This window comes from Maniola hyperantus, chromosome 25, assembly GCF_902806685.2.
Source record: "Maniola hyperantus chromosome 25, iAphHyp1.2, whole genome shotgun sequence".
Classification (NCBI taxonomy): domain Eukaryota; kingdom Metazoa; phylum Arthropoda; class Insecta; order Lepidoptera; family Nymphalidae; genus Maniola; species Maniola hyperantus.
Window position 1 is genome coordinate 5,425,342 of NC_048560.1, and position 23,798 is coordinate 5,449,139.

The 23,798-nt window shown below is 38.2% G+C and overlaps 2 protein-coding genes across 5 annotated transcripts; one reads left to right on the plus strand and one right to left on the minus strand.

The window, feature by feature from the left end:
- Positions 1-328: 328 nt before the first annotated feature.
- On the minus strand, positions 329-10,405 carry LOC117993895 (uncharacterized). Its single transcript, XM_034981770.2, has 9 exons — positions 10,082-10,405; positions 9,729-10,004; positions 8,987-9,153; positions 8,654-8,824; positions 7,995-8,177; positions 7,082-7,492; positions 5,273-5,509; positions 3,622-3,737; positions 329-3,296 (listed from the first exon to the last, which is right to left on the minus strand). Exons 1-9 carry the CDS (start codon positions 10,152-10,154, stop codon positions 3,203-3,205), a joined length of 1,728 nt encoding a protein of 575 aa, XP_034837661.1. The 5' UTR covers positions 10,155-10,405; the 3' UTR covers positions 329-3,202.
- Positions 10,406-10,750: 345 nt separating this feature from the next.
- Positions 10,751-23,011, plus strand: LOC117993897 (leucine-rich repeat protein SHOC-2-like). Of its 4 annotated transcripts, none has more exons than XM_034981771.2 (6): positions 10,751-11,299; positions 16,836-16,998; positions 19,141-19,236; positions 20,192-20,360; positions 20,599-20,714; positions 21,192-23,011. In XM_034981771.2, exons 1-6 carry the CDS (start codon positions 10,809-10,811, stop codon positions 21,261-21,263), a joined length of 1,107 nt encoding a protein of 368 aa, XP_034837662.1. In that variant the 5' UTR covers positions 10,751-10,808; the 3' UTR covers positions 21,264-23,011. The 4 variants fall into 4 exon arrangements, with proteins under 4 accessions (XP_034837662.1, XP_034837664.1, XP_034837663.1 ...); XM_034981773.2 differs by having other exon boundaries at positions 21,210-23,011; XM_034981772.2 differs by having other exon boundaries at positions 20,602-20,714.
- The last annotated feature ends 787 nt before the right edge of the window (positions 23,012-23,798 follow it).

Below are 23,798 nucleotides of genomic sequence, written 5' to 3' on the forward strand. Positions count from 1 at the left end.
AATTACCGCAGTGCGCGCGATTCCATATGGTTCTATAGTTCACAGATTTTGTTGGGGGGAAACGTACGGAAATTTACCGTGGTGCGCGCTAGCTCTGTCATCCAATACGTCGCTCTTTGCTCAAGGTGTTTGACGATCTTTGGTATAAGTCCCGCAAATTGCTAATGCGCGTGGCCGCCACTTTAGTGACAGTCAGCACTAGACTGAAGTTTCGAGCTGATGGTATATTTTTATTTCGGCTGTCGTCATTTCGATGTCAATGAGACATGGTTCCAGTGCAATAGCAATTTGCGGGACTTATAAGTTCAGGGTGAAAATAAAACAGCACTGAAGTAATGAAAACATTTAATAAAACTCTGTGGCAAGTTTACTGCTATCACAGCGAACTATAATATCTAGATCACAAGTTTTGTGACTACTATAATAGGAAAGGTATTTTTTCCAACAACAATGATTTTTTAAAATATTTTTATGTTCACTAATGGCCGTGCACATTCAAACAGGCCTCACGCAAAAAAAATGGTTATAGACAAAAGATAATTTTCCTGAAGCAGCAGGCTAAACAAATCCACGGCGATTTGCTTATGTTTTAAAAGTAAATCATTAAAATGACATATAAACAATAATCAAGAGCCGTCTTTAAAAAAAAATTACCTAGGTACTTAATTTGTGCGCAGTAAACGGCTAACTTAAATTAATGAATTAAATATCAATCCCTTAGAAATTCTACGGTTCTATAATAATCAATGCGATAATTTCGCCGACCTTTGTCATAGATTTTTGACCGACTTTTGAATGACGTGTGCGCAGTGGCGTAGCTAGGTAACCAAGGACCCTGGGCAAATCAAAAATGGGGCCCCACTGCTATCTGGTTAGGTTTTATCAAGTAAAAATATTAAATATACAAATACGTTCACAGAAAGAATTTAGGGGAATTCCCTAGTAACTTTCGAATTATCATATTTATTTTGAAAATGGGAGAAATTTTCAAAACTTAGGTCGATCGAGATTTTCTGGTAAGGATTCGAGGGCCTCCTGAGCTTTAGGGCCCCAGGGCACTGCCCCGCCTAGCCCCTAGGTAGCTACGCCACTGCGTGTGCGTTTCAATATTGCAATCTGTAGGACCTATGTTTAATTTTTTGCCGACAAAAAGTCGGACGCGGGCGGAGCGCCTTAGAAAGAAGCATAAAGATGGATGAGGAAGGCGGAGGACCGTGGTGCGCCTTTGGAATGCCACATGTCCAGCAATGGACGCAAACAGGCCGATTAAAGAGGTCAGGCCCACCTTGATGTGCACCAGCCTTTACAGTTAAACTTTTTTATTACTTATAAATCTATCAATGCAATAATATCCACTATTATAGGAAAAGTTCATAGATTTTTAGTTCTATGCAACACCTACAATGGAAATAGTTTGAATTAAACCAAGAGGAACATTTGCCGTTTTTAGTAAATCTACGTCAAGTAATACAGAGTCCTAGCCACTAGGTGTAATTTTTAATATAAAAAACGTGACAAGGGAGTTATGAACTAAGAGGCAGCGCGTGCCAGACCTTAGTTATTTTGTAAAAGCTGAAAGTATTTCTGCGTATTGTCCTCAACTCAGGGAGGAATGATCAGCGACTATGGAGTTTGGATCATGGTGGCTTTAGGAGATAATAACAGGTAATAAAGGTAAAAAAAATCTTACGTCAAAATGAATAATTAGTATAAAAACATGAAAAAAAAATTAAATACAAAGCCATGTAGGTAAAGTACGCGGCCAAAAGTGATGAACATCGATGTTTAGTCGTTAAAACCGACAAAGCGTTATATGGGTATGAGTGACAGAGACAACGCTCTACAAAGATGAAATGACATTCTAAAGGCCAATGTTCATCACTTTTAGCCGCGTACACTACATTGTAGTATGTAGGACATGCAAGTAAATACCTACGTAATGAACGCTACTTTCAGTGTGAAAATCTACTTATTCTTTTGGTTTTTTTAAATAATTTCAGCTCATTTTCTCCAAGTTTGACGACAAAAAGTAGGTAGGTACCAACTAATTTTTCCTCAAGAAAGTATCATTTAAATCTAGGAAGAATTTTATAATGCTAAAAGTACACTAAAATAAGATCCAAAGGTCAGCTGCTGTGGACAGTCTACTTTATTCGCGACAGTTTTTATAAGAGAAGAGTTAAGTAGGTATATTCAAGACTTTATACGTTGGTAATTTTATATTTAAATCTTTTTTTATTCATTTTTTGTTATTTAAACACTATAGAATAATTGATCAAACGAGAAAGTTAATTATTAAAAATGTTTTTTTTTTATTAATTCCTTAGCAATTCCAATTACTGGGCACATTTTTTTTTCATTTCATTCAATTGAAATGTAGCAGCTTATTCAAGAAATATTTTTGATACTTATTTAAAGATTATAAGGGCCATCACCCACGGCGAATTTTTGCATCGATACAATAGAGATATAGAGAGTGATGTCGCGTCGCTTGCCCATAATGCAAATATGTGACTGTTGACAAAATGTTTATCGCTACAAAGTCGCGGTGGGCGTTGTCCCTTACACCTTAAACTTTGGCAAGTTTAAATAGGGAAAATTTTAATTTCCCCAACGCAAGCCTGTCTGAACTCTGAACTTTTATTACTGACTGAGACAGAACTGAGATATTACTCACGATATTATTATTGTGTTTACGTCATCATGTACCCCATTCATACAGTATTCTCTAAAAGCTTCTGAACCAGTGGTTTTTTTGCTTAAAAGTGTCATTATGGTCTATACCTACTAGTTTATTATATTATAATAAGTAAGTAAATGTTTCCTTTTGTCGTATTTTTAACTTAACTGTCGCCAAAACCCAATACAACTTATCATGGAAATGGTACTTGTCTCGAACGATTGATTTTTCACGAACTACCGCTGCCGTTCAGTAGGTAACCAAACGATGGATTGTCAGTATATATTTCTTGCTGTCTCCAGTTTTGTTTATTCATAAAACAGCTATACGCAATAACCTGAAAGATATCTTAAGCCTATATTTAATATTTGCACTCAAAAAACCGCAAGAAAAGTTCCCTTTTACTCGAATTACCGCCAAAAAACAATGGCCGCCGAAAGGCGTTCGAGTTCAGAAACTAAACGATGAGTGTTGCCAGTTTAATATTTTCTCAAATATTACCTATTGGTAATTTTTTTCGTTTTAAATACTGATCGTGCTGATGGTGTCAGCTGGTGCCGGAGTCACGATGGCATGTTGTATGCCGGGGTCCAGAAGTGGGATGCTATCGGTGGTCCTGTAAGTATTAAAAAAAATTGTTTTGATAAAAGCCGTTTAAATTACTGCCTACTGCAGAGAGGTTACTCTGTGCGTCGTATTCCTCATTGCTGAGCAACAACCCTTTCCATTAATCACTGGCAGGAATATTCTTGGAATAATAATGTGATGGGTTCCTTCCGCATACAAAAATAGCTATTTCGACTAGGTCATGTTTTAGTATACAGTGCGGAAATAATTATTATGATAATGAGAGCAGATGATCAACATAATATATTTTATGACTTGAAGGTCGCTTGTAGAAATGGAACGAGTTATGTATTTTGAAAAAATTAAGAAAATACCTTGTTCGTGCGAGAGTAGGTTCTGCAACAACCTCCTCGCAACACGGCACCGGCGATGGGGTCTTGTTGCAGATTACCGGTAACGTGGTGCAAATTGTAGCCGCAAAGTAGATGTGCTACAAATTCAAAATCACAAATGTATAGTGCGCGCAAAACAAGTACTTAGTCCAATCTGAACATGGGAACAGCTAGGTTTCATCATCATCATCGCCTGCTCACTACAGAGCACGGGTCTCCTCTCATAGTGAGAAGGGTTTTGGCCATAGTCTACCACGCTGGCCAAGTGCGGATTGGCAGACTATTCACACACCTTTGAGAACATTATGGAGAAATAGAAATAGAAATAGTTTTTATTTGCTAGAATGTGGTACAATTTGGTCTTAAATCTATTTTGCGCCCTTGACATTCAACCAATAACTTGGTGTGCAAATTATTATAGTATACATTATCATAGAATAATAAAGTGTGAAAATTTACAATCAATAATCTATTTAAATTATTTATATTTAAATTTATCTACCTAGAAAGTACTTCATCATACATCGAACTCTCAGGCATGCAGGTTTCCTCACGATGTTTTCCTTCACCGTTTAAGCAAGTGATATTTTAATTACTTAAAAACGCAAATTACTCCGAAAAGATAGAGGTACGTGCCCGGGATCGAACCGCCGACCTCCGATTGGAAGGCGGACGTCCTAACCACTAGGCTATCACAGCTAGTCTTAGTCTATGACTTTCTCAAACCACCATGTTGGACACCGTTTCAAATTATATTATTTGTTTTGCAATTACTGTACACTTATCGATGTCTTTAGGAAGTATTTGAATGAGAGTGAATAAGTGAGGCCTAAATGAAGCAAGCCTAGACGACGAGTGGAGCGAAGCGAGCTGATGACCTCCGAAACGAAATTAGAATAGGTGGCTGAATGAAATGGCGACGGTGTGAGTTTTCTGAAAAACTTGACAGCTTTGTTGAGTCCTCTGATGATGACACTAGTGGTAGAATAGCGTCAATTTGCCGACTACAGCTTTTTAGCACGAATTGCTAAAGTATCGCTAGAGGCATTCTATACAGTGTGCAGTGGATTTAAATAATTCTATAAGTATATTGTACGAGTTTTCAATTGGTTTGCATTTCATAGCTGCAAGCGTTATTAAAAAATCAGAAATATTTAGGAAAGTATTTAACTTAGACCAATTTGTGATGATTATCTTGTAATACCTGTTCAAAACTAGGTAAAGATAACATCAAAAACCTATTACATTTCATCAACGTGCTGCGATATGCAAGCGCAAAAAACGGCGCCTTTTATAAATTCTATCTAGGGTAAACGTGATCCGTCTAAGGACGCCTACTTAATCATTGACCAGAGCGATTTTAATATAAATAATATGATGGTTCCGCAAATTGGAAAAAAACAAATAGGTAGGTACCTAGTTCAAATCTACCAATTTAAAAAACAAATCTGTTTTACTTGGGACCGTAAAACTATATATATATTATATAGATATAGAGACTCTATATATAAAGTCTTGTCTAATAGTAGGTACAATAATTCTATTATAAATTATGATACCATAGTTATAGGGATAGGACACAGTAGTTCCGGACTAATTAAGGATGGTTATCTACCTAAAATCAGTTACTAACCATAGATACAACCAGTATCAAATAAATCGTCGGCGTAGACCAATGAGCAGCGTTTTCAATAGCGACAACTCCCATGACCCAGTTAATCGCGAAAAATGGCTCCAAAATAAGGCATAGGTTCAAGTATGACTTCAGCTCATTGCCTTCCGTATTCCAGCTCCATTTCCAGGATAGATTATCCATGTACAGCATGTTTAATAAGCCCTTATCCATATTAGCCTTCATCTGTTCACTGGCCTAGAAAAAAAATATTTTACAAAAGCTACCAAAATGGTAGATTTTTGGTAAGAGGCAACATATTCTTTCTTTTAAATCAAATCGATGAAGAAGGCGGAGCATAGTATTCAATACATTTTTAGGGTTCCGTACCTCAAAAGGAAAAACGGAACCCTTATAGGATCACTTTGTTGTCTGTCTGTCTGTCAAGAAACCTACAGGGTACTTCCCGTTGTCCTAGAATCATGAAATTTGGCAGGTAGGTAGATCTTATAGCAGGCATGAGGGAAAAATCTGAAAACCGCGAATTTGTGGTTACATCACACAAAAATAAATAAATTGTGGTCATGAACTAATAATTAGTATTTTCAATTTTCGAAGTAAGATAACTACATCGAGTGGGGTATCATATGAAAGGTCTTCACCTGTACATTCTAAAACAGATACAGGGTACTTCCCGTTGTCCTAGAATCATGAAATTTGGCAGGTAGGTAGATCTTATAGCAGGCATGAGGGAAAAATCTGAAAACCGCGAATTTGTGGTTACATCACACAAAAATAAATAAATTGTGGTCATGAACTAATAATTAGTATTTTCAATTTTCGAAGTAAGATAACTACATCGAGTGGGGTATCATATGAAAGGTCTTCACCTGTACATTCTAAAACAGATACAGGGTACTTCCCGTTGTCCTAGAATCATGAAATTTGGCAGGTAGGTAGATCTTATAGCAGGCATGAGGGGAAAAATCTGAAAACCGCGAATTTGTGGTTACATCACACAAAAATAAATAAATTGTGGTCATGAACTAATAATTAGTATTTTCAATTTTCGAAGTAAGATAACTACATCGAGTGGGGTATCATATGAAAGGTCTTCACCTGTACATTCTAAAACAGATTTTTATTTATTTTAATGCATCATAGTTTTTGAATTATCGTGCAAAATATCGAAAAAATACGACTGTAGTACGGAACCCTCATTGCGCGAGCCTGACTCGCACTTGGCCGGTTTTTAAACGTTAGTTAGACCAAACACTATAACACTCGATTTCAAATAATTATTATTACTCAAATATAAGTAATCCATACTAATATTATAAATGCGAAAGTGTGTATGTCTGTCTGTCTGCTAGCTTTTCACCGCTCAACTGTTCAACCGATTTTGATGAAATTTGGTACAGAGATAGCTTGCATCCCGGGGAAGGACATAGGCTATTTTTTATCCCTTAAAGTTGAAAAGTTCCCACAGGATTTTTAAAAACCTAAATCCACGCGGATGAAGTCGCGGGCATCATCTAGTAATAAATATTTGAAATCGAGTTTTCAAATATTTATTATTACTCACGTGTGTTTAGAATTCGAGAATTAAGACATTTTCATATTATTTGATATGAATACACTTACACTACAACGCACACAAAAGAATTGAAATCAGACTATAGGATACCTTATTGGATAATAAAGAATCTTCCTGAGAAGGAAGAAATGTGCATTTTCTTTGTAACAGTGTAGGTAGGTCTATCATAAAAATTTACTTAATATTTTTTTTTTTTTTTTTTTAATAAATATATTTTATATACTATGAGTTACCTCTCCTCCTATTTCATTAATATCATTGCTCGACGTTCCAATATTGACGTAGTTATCATCATCATTATAATTATATTCCTTTTCCAACGTATCAGAGCTGTCCGTATTCTTCCGACTACATGCAGGAGTGTACATATTATCAATATTTTCCAAACTGCCATTTGCATTATCTTCAACCCTATCATTTCTGGGCCAGTTAGCGATATGATGGTCGACTAGTTCTTGTATTTTGGCCGTAAGCATTTCAGTTTGCTTTTGATTTACGCTTTGCAAACCAACTATAATAATTCCTGTATTTATTAAGATCAGAATCATGGCCGGTACCATGAAACCCATAACCATCCCTTTTTCTATGGACATCCAGCAGTAATGTTTAATTTCGTAATGTTCCATTGATAATGCATAATTGAACTGCAAAAGTAAAGCAGAGTTAATAAGTTAGATTGATTAAAAGATTATTTATTTATTCAAGGCACTTTCCTAAGTCATATCACAGCATTCTTAAAAAATACCTTTCCCACAAACACGTTTAAATAAATAGCGACTGTTGTAACAATGCAATATAGTACAATTCAGTTCGCACAGTATTGCGGCTTACGAAACGCCACTCTTTTTATTGCATAATCTCTTCCATCTCTCTCTCTCTCTTAAGAGATTAGAGTAATATAAGTGCCGTTGAAGGGCCCGCCTTCCTACGTGACCATATGCCACTTCAAAATCGTTAGGAAATTATTCAAAATTTTCTACTTAAACTATTTCTTTGTTTTTCTAGTTTTATACCAATATTGACAAAATTTCACAATTGTTATTTATTGATACCTAAGAATATTTTTCCACAGTTAAAACCAAATCTGTTTAATTCTCGACTTTTCTTTGATAGAGGTAACAGAAACACTTAACCTAAAAAACTTACCATCACAACGATGCCTGGAATGCCATAAGCCAGTAAATAGTTGTATTTCAAAGGCAACAGAGTATCACACACGCAATACTCAGCAACTGCAGCTGCCAAAGCAACGATCCACATCGCGCAAGATATGTGCGTATAATGCAGTACAAGTGCAATTCTTTCGCATTGTGAGGGTGAAGATGCCCCCTATTGACAAAAATTACCTGTTTCAAAGCGTGCCAATACTGGGCGTATATTAATTTATTCATAATATTATGAAGCGTAGTGATACTGGACAAACGCTTTTTCTATCGTTTAATCGTATAATTAGATCCACAATATTGCTGCACTCACATAATCCAGAAATATAGGTAGGTACCTTAAAACGCTCATTGGTGGCAATATTTTTCTTCACCAAAAAAGTTTTGAAGAAAATGTTTGTAAATTTGGTAAAACAAATTCACTTCAGAGATTTTTCACCAAACTGTTAACGGTTACAAAACAATAGGCACAAAAAAGTTCATGTAATGCATTACATTTTGACTTTCAAGTTTTAAGAAATACTACCTCTGGATATAAAAGTTTTGAGTAGCCACGTTCCTATGATAATTAGATGGGCAATAGCACTGAAACACGTTTGTAAATTAGTAATACATTATTATAGGTGTAAATATTATTATTACCACAATAGCCTGTATGTATATCATGGTGCAAGCTACAAGACAGCAGCACAGGTTGATTACGATTGGATAGAGCTTGCTGTCACGTCTAAATTCCGCTGCATATTGACTCCACATCAACCATATTATTGCAGACACTGGCAAAGCTATTGCGAGTCCACTTGTGACAAATATCTGTGTAAAAAGATAAATTAACTTAGTACAGTGCACGTAAAACAAGTACTCTAATCTGAACATGAGGCGTCATGATATGTCCAGCTGCCAGCAATGGATGTTCAGACTTTTCACTTTATAGTGAACAGTCTGTAGATATCGATTGACGATAATATGACTTACCAAAACCATCCACTCGTTTCTAACACCATGGCAATTATTGAATCCGTAAACATAAGTGACACTGTCTATAATGTTGTGCTCTTTTAGATCGGCATTTGCAAATGATTCCTCAGCGGCCTCCATGTCTTGCTCTGGTGTCTTATTCTCGTTGAACTTGATAACTTGCGCTGGGAAATAAAAATACTATGTACAGTCAAAGGCCAAAACTCGTTTGGCACCTTAATGATCGAATTCGCTTGAACTGCACAGCACGGTTGTGCGCGCATTTGAGTGTTTGTGTGGCATATTTATAGAAAAAGGTCATAAGTGAGTTTTTGATGCAATAGTTTAGCGGAATTGGTACATGATTTCTGAGGCCAACGATACTATTTACTAGCCCGATCCAACTTCGCCTGGGTTGAATGACATAGTAGATATATACCTAGCATTTTATCATGTCCATCTGGAATAGTGTATATCTTTGAAATGATAAAAGAATTTCTGAAATAGGTGCAGTGGTTCCAGAGAATACTCTTCACAGACTAAAATGCAAACTTATGAAATTCGCACTCTTATAGATAGTAAGTATAGATTTTGAAATAGAACTGAAGATTTTAGCTGCACTTAAAGACCTTGTTTTGTGATGAGTGCTTAGTCTTACTTTAAAGCACCGTCAAGGTCAAAATCTGTTTGGAGAAAAGATAGCAAAAGACTACTGCAGCCCTAAGTAATTACAAAAATATAGCGATTCATGAAATAGTACCTTGATTATTCCTGGCTATAATTTCTGGATTCGGATATAACGGTGGATTATCATCATAAATGGAAGATGTAAAGTTAGAAACTACCCCACCATACTCGGTATCGTACGAATTAATATCATAGTCAGTCCGATCTTGAACTTTCGGGTATTTTGATTTATGATAATTAACCGATATCGGTTGAAAAGAACGATATGTGGCAAGCTTTTGATTCTTAAAAAAGCTGTCGTCTACATTCGCTCTTCGTATATGATGAGCAGTTTTGTTCTGTTGAAATGCTGTAATGGAAATTTCTTAATAAAATCATAAGTTTAGTTAATTTTATGTTAAAAAACCTTAATGCATGCAGCTTTACCTTTACAATCACATACAGAGCACAAAATCAAAGCAAATATGTAAAACACAACTTTATTATTATCGCAACTCATTTTTAGAACAATTTTAAAACCTTTTTATTTTAAACGAGCACTTAACCACTGTTCGCATATTAAACGTTAAATTTATCTTAAAACAAAGGTGCAAAGTTGTTTATTTTCAATAAATAATGTCGATTTCATTTAAACTCATGTTCGTCTCCGAAAAATCAATAACGCTTTTACGTTTCTCCATACGTAGGTAAAATTATTTCTGGTGCGCGCCAAAAATGATTAAACTTAAAATTGAATTGGTTTCATTTATTTAGAATTACGATTTCTTTATCAAAATTTTCCAATTTTATCAAAATCTTATTTAAAAAGCTAAAATAATTTTGAACGGTAGAAATTTTGTTTCATTAAGTGGCAACATTATTTTTTATATGATCAGTAGGGCGATTGTCTAAAACCTGCATCAATCATTATTACAATCTCAATTGTTCTGATTGGCTGAATTTGTGCGATTCTTGTTGCAACAATGCATTGTGGCCAATAGTGAGCGAGCATTAACCAATCACAGATGATTGCGATCGTGACATTGTAGCTGTCAAACAACCGCGGTAGGGCCACAGGTGATTGTCAAATGTCAATGTCATTTATGTCACTCCAATTTTTAATTCAAACGCAAATTCGCATCAAAAGCGATGTGACCAAAAATAGAATACAAAAATGAGTGCAATATTAAAATTCATCCGTGAAAACCACATACTGGCGGTCATAGAACAGGCCATCGCGAAAAAGAAGTCCCGGTTGAGTTTAAATTCGTTCGAAATCAGTGAAATACCATCGCTACTTTACTCGTGCTTGGAAGTTGAACATCTTTATTTACACATAAATAACATAACAAGTGTGCCAGTGCAGATAACACAGCTATTAAACTTAACTACGTTGACCCTGGATTATAATAATATAAGTTCTTTGCCCGCGGAAATAGGAAACTTAAAGAATCTTATCAATCTAAATATAAGCTATAATCCCTTGCATATTTTGATACCAGAGATCGGTGATTTGGAGAATTTGGAAGCTTTCTGGTGTAATAGGATAGGATTGAGAGAAATACCAAAGGAAATTGGCAAGTTATCGAAACTAGACACTTTCGGAGCGCGCGGAAATGAGCTCAAAACTATTCCAAAAGAAATGACTGTACTTACTAAGTTGAGGTGAGTTTTTAAGTGATTCAATGACTTGTTGTTGTACACCAAACTAACATTAATGGTTCATGGTTTTAATTTACAAATCATGAAATTTAACTTTTTGATAATAAATTATACTATATTTAGGTACGGAAGTAAAATTCAATTAAAAACACACAATTTATTAACACAAAACCAAATACTTTTACAATTATCAAACTTTTAATGATTGGAACAAAATTTAACACGTAAGACACAAAAAGTAAAAGTCGGAAATAAAGAAAACCATAATTCAAACCAGACCACGATGAATACAGCACAAAAATCAGTAGCGAAATGAGCCCAGTGCTCGCGCGCGCTCAGCTTTTATAGCTAAGCTCATTAAGAGAGGTGGCGTGACCTAAGACGGCCTCTCCTGACTATGCGGCGTCCTCGCCCGCCAAAATAGCCAGAAAAGGTCGTGAGATCTTCTCTGCGGAGACTTGCAGCTGGTGCCGCAACGCTGTCGGCGTGCGGTGCGCGAGGGGAGACCGGTGAGGAGCTCGCCGAATGGAGCGATGCCTCTGCCTCTACCGCGTAAGGTGCCGGGGCAGACTCAGGTGCGGAAGGGGGACCAGCACCTGGGCCAACTACTTCATAGTCATCACCTGAAATTAGCTTCGATATAGCACAACTCCATAGCTATAAATGGTAACACAATGGGTAAGCAATTCAAAATGCGACTTAGTATTAGCTAGACATGTAGATAAATCATTTAGTTTTATGGGGTGTCCCTATCACCCAGAGGAGGTGACACCTATCAACCTATGAGACGTCTCAAACCTAGCGCGCGCTTCTTCTCGTCATCTTCAGACCGCCAGACTCGGGGAACGGTCTCAGACCGTCAGACTCGGGCAACGGTCTATGGAGCAGGAACTTGAGATGACCTTCATCAGACCACCAGACTCGGGCAACGGTCTCAGACCACCAGACTCGGGCAACGGTCTATGGAGCAGGAACTTGAGATGAACTTCATCAGACCACCAGACTCGGGCAACGGTCTCAGACCACCAGACTCGGGCAACGGTCTATGGAGCAGGAACTTGAGATGAACTTCATCAGACCACCGGGCTCGGGCAACAGTCTATGAAAGTGCATCTCAACCAGCCATCGTTGAACTTCCCTTGAGGAGTAAAGCATTACCGTGATTTGTTTAGTCATAGCACAAAAATAGATGTCGTGGATCAGTCCGTCAGTAGATAAGTACGTAAGGGAGCAAGCAAGGCCTTTTTAGTAAGGAGGGTGAGAGTTTTGGGGCTATGATTAACAAAATCACGACTTTCATCTTCACCACCACAAAGTAGTCAACAAGCTGAACTTACATTCGAAGAAGGCACCACACGCATCCGGGCACCACTCTCCTTGCCAGGGCACCATGCCCTCCGCCGCCACCTGAGCGGTCTTGCCATACGACCCACTCAGCAGCTCCAGCTCGTAGCAGCCGATTCAGGACCCTGTATGGACCTCACATGCCAGAGTCAAACTTCCCCGTTGACTGGGAATACTTGATCACCAACACCATGCCTACAGCCTTCAACACGCGAGGCGGACGACGATTCTGGTTAGCATAGGCATCCTGCCGGGACTGATTTTACCTCAGCAGCTTACTTGCCCTGGAGCGTCACATTTCACGCCATGCCGCTCGATCAAGCCGTGCAGTTTCTGCAACCACATTGTTGTGTGCTGGTGAGGAACTCTGGAGACCTGCTTGTTTGATATACAAACCAGGCAGTGAACCACATGCTTGACTACGAACTCACGTAGCCCAAGAAACCAGAAGTACTTCAGGATCAGGTCCAGAGTCTTTTCGACAAAGACTTGCAGCAGACTAAGACGGTATCACGAAAACCACGCTTCCGCTCCTACTGCTGAGTAGCGGTAATAGAGCGTAACACTTTAGTACACATACCGATGAGAGTCTAGCTGTCCCACTTACAGATACTCGACGAGCGTGTCCTCATCTGCGACCTGCACCATCTAAACCCAGTTGCTCGGCTTGGTGATGCCGTTGACTTAAAGGGTTGCAGCTAAGATAGTCGCCACAACACATCATCGTGCGCTTTTAGTACTCAAAGTCGAAGGTGAAGTCATGGAAATAAATCCACATACGAGTAACGCGCGGCAGTACGGCCGTCTTAGGCTCGGTGGCTGTGAAAGCGTTGTAGTTGGTCACACCCATAAAGTGAAGACAAACCAAATGGTGGCGCAAGTGTTGACTGGCAACGCTCCCAGCACGTAGGAGTACTACCTACTCACTGCACCGTGGGTAAATTAGCAAAGATTGCTACCTTGGACTCAGTGGTGAGTCGCTCAGTGATGTTCTGACGTATCTTTTCCTGTTCAGGGCCTCATTGAAAAGGAACCTCTTTTTTTCGTCAAACGTGCAAGGCAGGCTGTCTGAATAGCATACTCGTCAACGTAGCGCCGAAAGTACCCAGCTAGATCTTAGATTGCCAGATTTGTTTAATGTACTCAAGGGGTAAGCACTTTACCTACGTTATGGCCTTGTCTTAAGGACTCGGCCTCGCCTGACCCTAACAAATGAATCTAATAAAAATGGCAAAATCGGAAACAATCGGTAACGGGAATCATCAGATTTTCCAAAAAATGTTGAATCTACCCACGTTACACTATTTACGAACGCACTACAGTGCGTCACTGGCTCGCATATTATACGAAACACCTTAAGTCCACGATGGTATGCGTAGGTAACGTGATTTAGTACAACACATACCTATCGAAATCATGGGCACTAACTTTAAAAAAGAACATTCTCACCAATCAGCTCGTACAAGGGCTCGGCAGCACTTATGTTGCCCCACGATGCGCGCGGCATCGTGTCACAATACCAGTGAGCTGCAACGTTTGCGAAGGGCGCCGAAGCTTGGAGCAGCATGCGCGGTTTGGTGCCGCGACACCAGTGAGCCCCATGCTCGCGAGAGGCACCGTAGCCCACAGCGGCGGACGCAGCGCAGTACCACCAGCGCGCCGTCACGCTCGTGCAGAGCGCAGAGAGGCGCGGCAGCTGCGCGACACGGCGCAGCAACGCCAGCGCACCGTCAAGCTCGTGCAGAGCGCAGAGATACGCGGCAGCTGCGCGCCACGGCGCAGCAACGCCAGCGCACCGTCACGCTCGTGCAGAGCGCAGAAAGGCGCGGCAGCGGCGCAGCATGGCGCAGCAACGCCAGCGCACCGTCAAGCTCGTGCAGAGCGCAGAAAGGCGCGGCAGCGGCGCAGCATGGCGCAGCAACGCCAGCGCGCCGTCTCGCTCACCAAGAGCGCAGAAATGCGCAGCAACGGCGCGGCACAGCGCAGCAACGCCAGCGCACCGTCACGCTCGAGCAGAGCGCAGAAAGGCGCGGCAGCGGCGCAGCACGGCGCAGCAACGCCAGCGCGCCGTCTCGCTCGCCAAGAGCGCAGAAATGCGCAGCAACGGCGCGGCACGGCGCAGCAACGCCAGCGCACCGTCACGCTCGTGCAGAGCCCAGAAAGTCGCGGCAGCGGCGCAGCACGGTGCAGTAACGCCAGCGCAGCGTCAGGCCAGAGCATAGCCAGCCTCGCTCTCATGCAGAATTCCAAAGCCCGCAGCCAAGCGTGCAGCATTGCGTCGGAACATTCGAGAAAAGAAAGATAAATGTGAGCACTATGTTCGACTATGTTCGAATCGTGTTCGAATATAAGTATTTCCCAGTTGGTTTAGTACAGTCCTTATTACGACAGATCCACCTATTCATACAACGATCTAACACCACATGAAGACTGATTTCTAATCTTGTGGAAACTCAATTTGTTATCTCGTGGCAAAAATAATTGTTTAGCAAAAACTCATCTACCTACATTACGGTTACTCTTTTTACAAAAAGAACAAACTGCATCAAAACCGATGTTTTTGGTTTTCGATAAGTTTTAACTTTTCGTACAGTAGGTACACTCTGTGATCCTAATTTTCACTCAGAAAACAGCGTGATTGGAAAGTACTATGACTAAGACTACGCTTTCTAGTCTTAAACTGCGAATTTAAATTGCGGGTATCTTGGTGAGATACTTCATGAAGTGACTAATGGACCGACATAGATGTTCTTAATCTCAATATCGACCTCTCGTGGGCACAGCGGAATAAATTCCGTTTTAAAATTGATCTAAGACTGATCATAACAAAAACCTTTTGTACAAGTTCCACTTTACGAAACTACCTCCCGGCTATGCCATCGGTTGAGGTTACGAACATGATCAACTTTTTTACACCATGCATCAACATCATTAAAAATCGAGACCAAAAATAAAGACATCTACGTTCCACTAATTGTACGACACCGACTAGCACGCCTTTGTTCATTATTCAATTTACGTGAATTACTTTTATACTTAAATCGATTAGCAGATTTAGACGACGGCATTATTAATTCACAAAAACACGTAGGGTAGACGTGAAAACTTTTAGACAAAAATTCAATTTGGATAAACACACTTGAACTAGATACGTTCACGTGGCCAATACGTGCTTAGCCATAAAGCCAAAGGTATAGGTACTTGATTTTAAAGATTTAATTTCAGTGACTTCATCTTGTGCGGAACAAGGTGCGGAAACGGGAGTGTTGTATTCTGTTTGAACGGTCACAGTATTACAGAGACGATTAATATTACACTCGCGTGTAGTTACTACCGAGGTTAAACTATTTTCGACAAGTCTCGACGTGTTTTTCCTATCGCGGAGTATTGATTCATTATTGAGTGTAACGTTTGGATAAAAACACGACTAGGTGCGTGATCTCGCGACCTATATCTAGGCCCTGCTGGTTCACATCAACGTGGTCTGCTTCGAGAACTTCGAGTTTGATCACGGCACATCACGGCTACGATCGCGGTTACGATACCCGCGATCCGACATTGTACAAGAAAAACAACAAAAATTTAAAGGTTAGAATTTTGTTCCAATTTAAGCAAACTGATTGTCAGTGACTAGATTTTAACTATAGTGGGCTATTGAATAGGAATCCCACTTCTGAATTTAGGTACGGAAGTAAAATTCAATTAAAAACACACAATTTATTAACACAAAACCAAATACTTTTACAATTATCAAACTTTTAATGATTGGAACAAAATTTAACACGTAAGACACAAAAAGTAAAAGTCGGAAATAAAGAAAACCATAATTCAAACCAGACCACGATGAATACAGCACAAAAATCAGTAGCGAAATGAGCCCAGTGCTCGCGCGCGCTCAGCTTTTATAGCTAAGCTCATTAAGAGAGGTGGCGTGACCTAAGACTATAATTAATTTGAAAATCTCAAATAAACCATTGTTATTTCATAGTTTTCACTTCTTTCGGCAATCCCTACTGACTTCTAATATTTTTTTTTTTAATATGTAGATTTCCTGATGAGTATTGAATATTTGCATGCTAGATATGGAGTAGAATATGAAGATCGCTTATACTTAGTTATAATTTCTTGTATGTATTGTATGTACTCCTATTAAGCAAATAAATTCTATTCTATTCTATTCTGTAATTCTCAATAGATGGCTGACGCTAGAATACAACCAAATAGAGTCTCTACCACCCTGTATGGATAATATGGAGTCTCTAGTACACTGCAACATTAAACAGAACCGTCTCAAGGAGTTCCCAGCATCTGTGCTCAAGTGTCCTGAACTTATGTACCTTCAGTTGAACCACAATCAGGTAAATTATTATCAAAAGTACTATAGGTAGACCAGAATCTCATGAAACGGAGTTCCAAAGTTAAATATTGAATATTAATAATTCACCACAGAGTACTATGTACATAGAATATTTACAGAGTATATAGTGTTGCTAACTTTGAAATTTCATTTCCGTTTTTTACATGATATTCTGGTCTACCTATAAAACATTTTACTTTCATAAGGCAACTAAACAAACTAAGGAAGCTGGAAGAAATCTCTATTTAGAGATAAGCATTTCTAATGTAACTTAATTTATTACTAGTATTACTACTATGTAACTACAATTGGATTGTAACTACAGTTGATACACTGGATTGGTTCAAAAACTACCTTAAGGATAGACAGCAATGTGTTAAAATAGGTGATGTTACCAGTGAATTTTCTAACATTACATACGGTGTCCCCCAGGGGAGTGTTCTGGGCCCCACCTTATTCCTTACTTATATAAATCCGCTTTGTAACCTGTCCATAAGATCGGGACGCATATTTTGTTTTGCCGATGATACTGTGGTTTTATTTGAAGGCAATGATTGGGAAGAAGTGAAGTTTCTTGCTGAAGAAGGACTTAAACAAATCACGACATGGTTAGAGGACAACCTACTTACTATCAACACTGCGAAAACAAAATATATATGTTTCACTCCATCAATTAGAAATAATCCTGACAAATACTTTAAACTTCCTATCCACACTTTTCCTTGTAATCGGAAAAGTGGCCTAGGCGCTTGTTGTAGCTGTGACATACTAACTAAAGAGGCTACTGTTAAATATCTTGGAATTACATTAGATGAGCATCTTAACTGGTCAACTCATATTCATAACACCTCTAGTAAAATCAAGAAACTTATCCCACTGTTTAGAAATCTAAGAGATATTGCCCCTATTGAAACAACAATGATGGTCTACAAGTCACTATGTCTTTCGATTATGACCTATTGCATATGTGCGTGGGGTGGGGCTGGCAAAACTTTTATGTTGCGTTTAGAACGCGCCCACAGAACCCTACTAAAAACTATTTTTGAAAAACCATTTAGATATCCCACTGACGACTTATACAAAGGATGTAATGTACTTAATGTCCGGCAACAATACCTATTTTCAATAATTTTGCGCTTCCACTCTGAAATCGATCCCAGCACTATAGACAATAGCAAAAGAGTAATCAAACTTCCTACGCACTCTGCAAATACATGTTTCGCTGGATCACAATATGAATTTAGCTCATCATTGGCGTATAATATATTTAGCAGGGCTAACAAAGATATCAAAATATACCAAATAAATAAATTCAATTTGACCAAAGCAATTAAAAGCTGGCTGGCATCCAAAGGCTATGAAGAAACAGAAAATATTTTAAAAATTAGAATATAGTTTGCGCGCGCGCCCACTCACATACACACACACACACACACACACGCTCACACACATATATACACACACACATACAGAAAACACACGTACACACACTCACTCTTATCTATAATTTAGTATAACATTAGGTATAGTATTAGGTGAGGTATAATATTAGGTTAGTTTTTAGGAAACTTGTAACTGCCTTTCTGCAACACAGGTTTTTTCCTAGTGCAGAGGGTAGGAAACTCGTTCTCTTACCTATAATTTTAGTATAATATTAGATATAATATATTAAGTCCTTAGTTTTTAAAAAAACTTGTAACTGCCTTCTGCAATACAGGGTTTTCCTAGTGCAGAGGGTAGGAAACTTGTTTCTTGTGCCTAAATTCTAAATTCAAAATAAATTATTCTTATTCTTATTCTTAAAAAAAAAAAAAAAAAAAAAAAAAAAAAATTTCACTACATGAAAAATAAAAATAAATGTATAGATGATGACTGTGACCTTAACGTTATTTAACTTTTCAAAAATCCTGTAGGAACTCTCTGATTTTCTAGGACGAAAAATCCTTTACCTATGTCTTGGGGATGTGCATCCCCAGGTAACAAATCATATTAAAAAGGAAACAAAAAAAAACTGTCTGAAATTTCATGAAAAGTGGTTGAACAAATAAGCCTTGAAAACATACCAAACAGATAGACACATCTTCGCAAATAACATTAGTATTTATACGGATATTAATTAATATACATGGCTGTTAATTTCCAGATATCACATCTGCCAGATGGTTTTGACGCGATACCGACTCCGTCACTAGAAATGATCGACCTCAGGCATAACCCCATCTGCGAACTTCCACACCCGGTCAGTATTACCTTATTAAGTAAATGTTACGTAGGTTTTTTACGTCGGTCAGTTTTTTTTGTTTCTTGATTTTCCGGGATAAAAGGAGCCTATGTCCATCCCCGGGATATAATCTAACTCTGTACCAAATTTCATCAAAATCGATTAAACTGTTGGGCCATGAAAAGCTAGCAAAATATTACTAGATGACGCCCACGACTTCGTCCGCGTGTTATTAGGTTTTTAAAAATCCCGCGGGAACTCTTTGATTTTTCGGGAGAATAAGTAGCCTATGTCCTTCCTCGGGATGCAAGCTATAGCTGTACCAAATTTCGTCAAAATCGGTTGAACGGATGGGCCCTGAAAGGCTAGCAGACAGACGGACAGACAGACACACTTTCGCATTTATAATATTAGTATGGATAGTATGGACAGAATTACTTAAATATTGGGGCCGATTCTCTTGTACATAATTTCTAAATTAAACTAAATTAAAAGGTCTAAATTTAGTGCTATTCTTTTCCGCAAGTAACATTATGAAAGGGATAGCAATAGATTTAGACGTGCCATTTTAGTTTAGTTTAGAGATTGTGTACAACGGAATTAGCCTAATTGGTATAGGAAATTAGTAGCACTGTTTTCGTAAGTAGAATATGTATAAGTAGTATAAGATCTAATTAGATAAAGAAGAGAATAATGTCTATTTTATTTTTATTTATTTTTATTAATAGCCATTAAAGCCTCATGGTTAAGATGTCAGCTTCTTATTTGGGATATGGAATTGTTTGGGATATCACTTGATTTAAGGGGAAGGAAAAATATCGTGAGGAAACCTGTTTTGCCCGAGAGATCTGCATAATGTTCTCAAAGGTGTGTGAAGTCTGCCAATCCATATTTGACAAACATGGAATACAAACGGACCTGTGCTCATTAGTGGGCCGGCGACGATGATGATGAAAACATTATTTATTTACAGGAACATTCCCTAGTACGCTACACAGAGGAAATCCCCTCAGTAGTAGTCCAAGACCTAACTCCTTCATCGAGCAGTCGAGGCCACGGCGCTCAAGCACTAGCGGCCAACGCCACGGCTCTTAGACTACCCGCAGTGCCCGCACCTAGACACGCTGACCCGCTGATGATCGGTAATTAAATATCTTCAAGAACACACACACAAACAAAAACGTCATTTATTCCAGTAGAATTTTATTTTAATAGCAACACTGATCTAAACGTCACTGACGGACCAAGTTGTAAATAGTCTGTGGTATAAATCCGGAGTGAAGTTGTCTATGTCAGTATTGTGTAGGTCACACGAAAACCCAAAGGAATTATTGCTTCCTACATCCAAATGAAAACCTTATAAATCTTTTTTAATTGTAGCAGACATAGAGATAGATGGTTCCTCGATAGAAGATTCGGAGGATTGGGAGAATAGCGTCAACAGCTCAGAACTAGATGTTCAGTACCAGAGCGATGATGAAAGGGCTGATAATGAGGTAAGATTTTTTTCTCTCTCTGCGTCGTATTTCTCATTGCCGCGGGAGAGAGAAGGAGACGGCACAGATGAAATTGCTCAGCTTACAGCACCGCCACAATGTATGTATGTATACACACATGTGTATACACAAAACAAATGACAGGTTTCAAAAAATAAATCTTAAAAAGTAGGTACATAAAGGCAGTCTTATCGCTCAATAGCGATCTCTTCCAGACAACCTTAACGCTTAATGTCGCTTGCTTTTTGGTCGCTTTTATCGGATATACATTGATAATTGCTAGAGCAACCTCTGTTAAGTCATTAAGTCATTGGCAGAGAGAAATAAGCAGGACATAGTCGCAACTTTCGCTTTTCCCCATTTTGAGAAGTCAACCCTAAAAAAACTAATAAACTTATCCTGTTCCCTCCTTACTGCCTTCCATATATCCATCCTTGTTCCACATTTTGGACGGTGTTGTTAACACGCTAACAAAAGATCGTACAATTTTTTCAGGCGGTCGGGATGGTATTGCCAGAGCTATCTCGATATGCTACCACTGCGAGCTAAATACAACAGTACAGGATACAATTACCACTGGACTGAAGATTCAGAAAAATAAGAAAACTTGCAAAAAGCTCACAAGAAATTATTCAATGATTAACAAGATTTCAGAAAGGAAAACTGAAAACTACCACTACAAAAAATTATTACCACTGGCAACACTAACGCATTGGGAAACAAGTGAAAGTTACCATGTAAAATAAAAAATACTACCATTGGTAAAGTTACATTAGTTACAAACTAGTTACCATAAAAAATGCCAAATAAAAAAAGACCTTAAACTTTTGTATCCAGATTATACTTTAATTAAAATATAAGCTATTATTTTTTTTTTACATTTTTGTTTTAAGATCATTTTTAATGTGATATCTTATTTTTTCAGTGCATCCAAAATGCGAATATGTGATAAGTCACTTTTTTTTTCCTTAAGGCACTTGTTCCACCGCCGATAAGGAAGCGACTAGCTATCGACTATTTTCTCGATCAAGAAACGTACAAACGTGTCCATAGAAAAACACTATTAATAATTGATATTACGACTGTGCATATTGTCGGCGAGAACTCTCTTCACTAGTTTGTCGCAGCGACAAAAGCTATAAAAAAAACTCGCTCAGCGACGCTCTCTTGACGATCAAAACACTTGCGCGGTTTGCGAAGGAGTTACAGAACCTGACAGGAAATATTGTACATCGACCTTTAGAAAGACATAGCGGTTTAGTTGAGCGTGGTTTTTGAGACCGACAAAACGTCACAATAGGTATGGGTGACAGAGACAACGCTCTACAAAACCGAAATCTCATTCTATAGGTCGATGTACAATATTTCTTGCCCGCTATTGTAAATGTATGTTTCAGCCGCCGCCCGGCGCGAGTAATCGTCCGACGCGCTCGCTCACTCGCTCGTAGCCAAGCGACAAAATCGCTTATAATCGGCGGTGTGATTAGTGCCTATATTTAAAAATCTACATATACATGGTGATAGTACTGATATGATACCAAAATAAAAACGCAAAAAATATTTAAAAAAATCCTATATTTTGTAAAAGTTCACCATGTATTGCAAATAAAAAATCTGACTGACGCTAGAGATCAACGAACGTTGTGTAAGTAGGCCACTCGGAGTCAATGCCGCGTCGTAGGCGAGTCATTGACCCGATTTTTGCACGATATACATTACTGGTTTGAAAAATACTAAGTCATAAAACTTCAACATGAGGCAAATGGTTATTGGTATTGGATTGAGGTAGTATAACAATAATAACGCTAACTTTTTGCTAGCGTTCTGGTTACACCCTGTATAAAAGCATGCTCCAAGAGGCTTTACGTAAACAATGACAATAAAATCTTTGCTATTTTAAGTCTTTTGCACAAAATATGCCTGTATTCTTTTCAGACTAACATAATATGATTTTTAGAATTTTATAATTGAAAATATTACAATAAAACTTAAGCTAGCTTTATCTAATTACTGAACAAATCATACCCGCGTGGAACGGTGCCAAGAATATTGGCATTATTAATATACTTAAATATTGTATTATTATTATATTTATATTTTTTCACAAAATGATTATTCTGAAAACTTAGATATCTATAATCTATATATATCTTCGAAAGGAATATCATTTTTGTTAATAGGTACCTATATCTTTTGGATATAGGTTATGTAATAAATAATAATGCTGGTTCTTCTCGGTAGGAAAGGCATTCCGAACCAGTGGTAGATGCCGGCTATTCGAAAGTACTTGTAAAAGTTTATTCGAATAAAAAAGATTTTTATTTATTTATTTATTTATTTAAGGATTTACATATTATGTAATTGCCGACCGAAAGTACTGATCACTCGGAAATCGGAATACAATAAAAAAATAAAACTATTTTTAGCGTAAAATTCAGATTCAAATTTTGTTTAAATAAAATCTCAGGTCCCGTTAATCAAAAATAAATAAATGGCGTTTCATTTAATCTATAGCAAACGGTAATTTCATATCATATTTTAACATTAAGTAACACCTAATATTATATTATTATTATCATAGTTCTTGCAATTCACGAGCACGCGTCAACTTTACTTGTGGCTACGTCGTATACATGCACATTGCGTAAGTGTGCGTGCCTGCTGGACCAATCAGTCGCGAGCAAACGCTCGCAAACGCACACATTTACTTTACTTGCAGCAAGAGCCAGGCCGCAGGCGCACCCGTGAAATTCTAGATCTATAATACGTGTCTTGTTACATAAATCAATAGGTATTTTATAATAGATAATAAATAATTGATTGGCTTTATTAGGCCTCTAAATGTTTAGATTATGACAAACTATTAATAAATCAGGAATTACTGCCAAAATGAAATATGTGAATAATAAGTAGGTAGGTATCTATCAAAAGTTATTGAAAACAAAGCAGAGTATCATCATCATCATCATCAACCAATAGACGCCCACTGCTGGACATAGGTCTCTTGTAGGGACTTCCACACGCCACGGTCCTGCGCCGCCTGGATCCAGCGGCCCCTTGCGACTCGTCTGATGTCGTCCGTCC